Genomic DNA, 5,400 nt, shown 5'->3' with positions numbered 1-5,400 from the left:
GCCCTTCCCATTGGCCGAGCGTCATTCCCCGAGGTGGCACTGCCCGCCTGATTGGCTAGCAAGTCCCGACCCCCCGCCCACTCCTCCACTCGGGTAGCCCGGCTCCCCGCCCCCCAGCACCGCCCGGAGCCCCCGCCCTCGCGTCTCCCTCTGCGCACCCGCCCGCGCGCCCAGCGGGCTCCGCTCGGCTCGCTCTGCGACCCGGCCCGCGCGCTGGCCCCGCCCCCAGGGCGCACGGCTTTATAAATATAGCTGCGCGGCGGGCCGGGCGAGAGCGTAGTGGAGGAGGCGCGGTTGTGAGTAGTAGCGGCAGTGGGGTGATCCCGGGCTGGGGGAGCGCGGCGGCCGCGACTGGGCTTAGTCGGAGCTCCGAAGGGAGTGACCAGGGGACCCGGGTGGGCTACTTTTTTTCCAGTGCTTTTGCTTTTTTTGCCTTGGGTTCGGACTGAGTGTGGCCCACTGAGCAGAGATCCCCACGAAAAACCGAGAGCTACCCTCTCGTCAATTGTTGGGCTCGGGAGCGTCGCGGTGCCCCGAGCGCGCCGGGCGCAGAGGCAAAGGGAGCGGAGCCGGCCGCGGACGGGGCCCGGACCTTGCCTGCCTCCCTCGCTCGCCCCGGCGGGTCCGCTAGCTGGCAGGGCGCAGGGCGCGCCGATGAAGGCTGTGAGCCGGTGGCGCCCTCGGCCGCAAGGCGTCGTCCGGCTGCGGGCGGGGTGGGGAGCTGGCGCTGCGCTGCCTGGCCGATGCACGGCCACGACAGCCTGGGTGGCCCGGACAGCCGCAGCCGCGGCGGCGGCGGCGGCGGCAGCGCGCTGCAAGGCGGCCGAGGCGGCGGCCGACGAGCCGGCGCTCTGCCTGCAGTGCGATATGAACGACTGCTATAGTCGCCTGCGGAGGCTGGTGCCCACTATCCCGCCCAACAAGAAAGTCAGCAAAGTGGAGATCCTGCAGCACGTTATCGACTACATCCTGGACCTGCAGCTGGCGCTGGAGACGCACCCAGCTCTACTGAGGCAGCCACCACCGCCCGCGCCGCCACACCACCCGGCCGGGACCTGTCCAGCCGCGCCGCCGCGGACCCCGCTCACGGCACTCAACACAGACCCGGTGAGAGGCCGGGCGCCGGTCGTGGGCTGAAGCCGCGGGGGTCGGGAGGTTGGTGGCGGGACGCGGGCGCTCACGCTCCTTCGGGCAGGGGCGGGCCGGGAATGACAGCCCCCTCTTCCGGGCTCCCAGCTCTGCCCGCAGCCGGTCGGGCTCGGCGAGCGCGGGTCTAGGAGAACGCGCAGCGCGGGACCCTTGGCTGTGCGTGTCCTGGGCTGTCAAGTCCCGCCTAAGCCCGGAGGTGCCCTCCGGACTGCAGGCTGGGGTGGGGGCGTCGGCGCGCCAGCCCAGTTTCCGAGGACGATCCAGGACCGTGACGAGCGCGTTGTTTGCGCTTGCTAACCTTTCCCTTGGTGTTCGGTTGCTGTTCCAGGCCGGCGCGGTGAACAAGCAGGGCGACAGCATTCTGTGCCGCTGAGCTGCGCTGTCCAGGTGAGCGCGCATTTTCCCGTCTCGGGTGGCCGGTCACCAGAGACGCCCGTCCCCGAGGGCTTCCGGTGCCAGGCACCGCGGTGTTCTTTGCCCCCCAGCATTTCTGAGAGCAAACTCCCAAGGAAGTAATCCCCCTCTCTCTCCCTGCCACCTAAGTAGCAAGTGAACCCGTACTTCGTCTTAGAACTCCAGGTTCAGTCTCAGTGGAGATGTGTCAGCCCTTGTCCCCGCCGTCCCCGTGTTTTTTCTGGTGATCAGCGGACCCTTCTGTCTTCCCTAGCTCCCGAGGGAGGGCACCCTCGGCATGGGAGCTGCCCCGGTGTCCCCCCGTGCATCTGTCACCCACAAAGGGGGACGCGGGCAGGGCCCCGGAGTGGGTCCCCTTTCCTGGCTTCTCGAGAGCCGCAGCTGCCTACTCGGCGTCTGGCCCGGCCGCGGGCTGCGGGTGTTGTCTGACCTGGTGGTTTGTTTTGGGTTGTTGATCAAGCATGTCTTGAGTTTGGTCGGTGGCGCCAGTTAGTCTGCAGCGAGAAGGTTCACACACCCCCTGTATTCATTCCTCTTCCACAGGTGTGCGGCCGCCTGAGCCCGAGCCAGGAGCACTAGAGAGGGAGGGGGAAGAGCAGAAGTTAGAGGAAAAAAAGACACCGGAGGAAAGGAAAAAACATCGGCCAACCTAGAAACGTTTTCATTCGTCATTCCAAGAGAGGGAGAGGAAAGAAAATACAACTTTCATCCTTTCTTTGCACGTTCATAAACATTCTACATACGTATTCTGTTTTGTCTCTTCATTTATAACTGCTGTGAATTGTACATTTCTGTGTTTTTTGGAGGTGCAGTTAAACTTTTAAGCTTAAGTGTGACAGGACTGATAAATAGAAGATCAAGAGTAGATCCGACTTTAGAAGCCTACTTTGTGACCAAGGAGCTCAATTTTTGTTTTGAAGCTTTACTAATATACCAGAGCATTGTAGATATTTTTTTTTTTACATCTATTGTTTAAAATAGATGATTATAACGGGGCAGAGAACTTTCTTTTCTCTGCAAGAATGTTACATATTGTATAGATAAATGAGTGACATTTCATACCATGTGTATATAGAGATGTTCTATAAGTGTGAGAAAGTATATGCTTTAATAGACTACTGTAATTATAAGATATTTTTAATTAAATATTTTTTGTAAATATTATGTGTGTGTTTTTTTTAATCTATGGGAATATTTCTTTTGGAAAATTACTTTTCAGCTCAATTACAGAGCTCTTGATATCTTGAATGTCTTTTCTGTTTGGCCTGGCTCTTAATTTGTGTTTGTTTTGCCCAGTATAGACTCGGAAGTAACAGTTATAGCTAGTGGTCTTGCATGATTGCATGAGATATTTAATCACAAATTAAACTTGTTCTGAGTCCATTCAAATGTGTTTTTTTAAACGTAGATTGAAATCTTTGTATTTGAAGCATACATGTTGAATATATACCTTATCAGTTTTTAAGTACAGGGTTTTATAGTGTAATATATACAGAGTAAGTGTTTGTTTTTGTTTTTCAACTGAGGTCAAAATGGATTCTGAATGATTTTGCATATGGGATGAGGAAATGCTTGGATCCTTTAGGAGTTTACGAAATCTGCTGTTTTATCGAAGTGAAAAAAAAATTGCTTATCACTCTTCATTTTACACTAAAGCTTAATGTCACTAAGTTTCATGTCTGTACAGATTATTTAATCATGGAAATGAAAAAATGTTCTCTGCTTGCTACCAAAGGACAAACTCTTGGAAATGAACACTTTCTGCTTTCCTTCCTCCAAAGAATTATTAATAGGCAACAGTGGGAGAAAAAAAGGCATAATGGCAAATCCTTCAAGCAGGGATAAAAGTCGATCTTCAAACATTAACTTAAGCAGACCAAAAATTCTGATGACCGCATCTAGATTATTTTTTTATAAAAATGATTTTCACTATAGCTATGTTAGTTACGCTAAGCTACTGTCCAATCTCTTGTGATGTGTAACTTTTACATGTGAATATTAAAGTAGATTTCTCTGTCTTGTACTGTGATTTCTGGTCTCATTTCTTTAAAACCTTACTCATTTTTTTTAAGGCTCTTTTTTTCTCCTTAAGGAAGGTAATATTTTCTAGGTTAGATAGGACTATCAGGGTTTGTGAACGTTATGCATTTAATGTTATGGGTACTTCACACACAAGTTAGATGGAATTTTTAGAGTGAAAGAGAATTAAGTAGGATTTAATTGGGTGCTTTGTAAATAGTCAACTGTGTGTATAACGTGGTCTGTTTGATTTTTAAAAGGAAAGGATTTGTTTCAGATTATACAAGAATAAAAGTATTATAGACCCAAGGGACTTTTTATGAGGTCAAATTCAAATATTTATATGAATATGAAATACCATGGTCCTTAGTAGTCAGTTGAAGTGGCAATGTCTAAACAGAAATGAACAAAACTAATGCTAGTAGGTTAAAATCAATCAAAAGGTTTAAAAATTGATCCTATCCTCAGCATGTTATTTCCTCAGCTCTGATAATCTACTGGTCTTGAGTATTTTTAGAATTTGATGTATTTGATGTTGAACATTATAAAGTCAAAGAACTGCTTGTTTAGATGAGGTTTATTTTTATTTTTGATATTATTCATTCTTGTCACACATCAAGAAGAAAACACTAGAGCGCTGCTGGAATTCCAAATCTGAAGAATTCTAACGACTGCATTCTTTGTTATTAAAAAGGGCACAATCCTTCCTTTTTATTTGGCAGTTTAATTTCAGTAGGAAGCATGTCACATGTGCACTGTTGGTTAGAATTATGCATCCGTCATGCCTGACTGCTGAACCCTACCTAAGCCTTTGGGCACAGTTTAAAACTTACACTGGTGGACTATGAACCTCAAAACAAACGGATATTTTTGGAGTTTGAGGATAGATGTTACTCCTTAAAGTTTATATTTGGGGCATGAAAAACTACTAAAAGAAGAAAAGTGTTAGAGATACTACATTTCAAAGAGTTGGCATTTTCCCTTTGGCCACTCAAGCAGCATTTGATGTATCTAAAGAAACAAAGTCATTGTTTATTTTTTAAAAAATGACATGCAGTTGTACAAGATACCACATTCCATTGAAATGTTGGCTATGTCCTAACCAAGCAACCAGATAACAAAAACATTTTGAGTCTTTAGGTAGTTCTAATTATTCAGATACTTCGTTTAACAAAGGAAAATATCCTGACTTCTCTCATTTCATTTGTAGACTTTTCATTGTATAGGCACAACCAAAGAGTCAGACTGGTTTAAAACGGCAAAAGGAAAAAAAGTATCTCACACAGTGGATGTTGTTTCTAAGAATGTTACAAAATCCTGACATCTCAGACATCTCAAGTTAAAGGAAGGAAGAAAAAAAAAATTTCAAAGAACTAATATACTTTGATATTGTGTAAACCTTACTCAAGTTTATTGTCAAGCTTTAACTGCCTTTTAGAACTTTTAAAATTTCGACCCCACAAATCTATTGTATTGGTTGCCTTCTGTAACAATAAATCTTCACTGAGCAAAAGGCTCTGGAGTTTGTGGTTTCTAATTGACTTTTACTGAGTTATGCAATTTTTCATTATCAAGAATGGGTCTCTTGATGGATCACCTCAATTATTTACAGTGTTTCTTACCATGTTATGAAAAGTGGTGATATGAATGGAAAGAAAATCTAGTTTGAATGCTGGAGAAAGCTTTTCTAGTCTTTAGACCCTGCTTAGGATAGGAAGCAGTATTCCTAAAGAAGGCAGCAGGATGATGTCCAGGGAAAACTAATTTAAAAAAAAAAAAAAAAAAAGTTAAACAATGCAGACAGAATTTATTTCACAG

At 47.0% G+C, this 5,400-nt stretch overlaps 1 protein-coding gene across 1 annotated transcript; it reads left to right on the top strand.

Moving 5' to 3' along the window:
* The first annotated feature begins 249 nt into the window (after window positions 1-249).
* Window positions 250-5,095, top strand: ID4 (inhibitor of DNA binding 4). The gene is given in 6 exon segments (XM_017862205.1): window positions 250-680; window positions 682-745; window positions 747-776; window positions 778-1,107; window positions 1,478-1,536; window positions 2,107-5,095. Coding segments are annotated over 5 exon segments (495 nt in total). The 5' UTR covers window positions 250-654; the 3' UTR covers window positions 1,523-1,536; window positions 2,107-5,095.
* The last annotated feature ends 305 nt before the right edge of the window (window positions 5,096-5,400 follow it).

This window comes from Rhinopithecus bieti, unplaced genomic scaffold (assembly GCF_001698545.2).
Source record: "Rhinopithecus bieti isolate Rb0 unplaced genomic scaffold, ASM169854v2 scaffold_62795, whole genome shotgun sequence".
NCBI lineage: Eukaryota > Metazoa > Chordata > Mammalia > Primates > Cercopithecidae > Rhinopithecus > Rhinopithecus bieti.
Note: the sequence above shows the minus strand (reverse complement) of the source record. Positions and strands in the feature narration are given on the sequence as shown.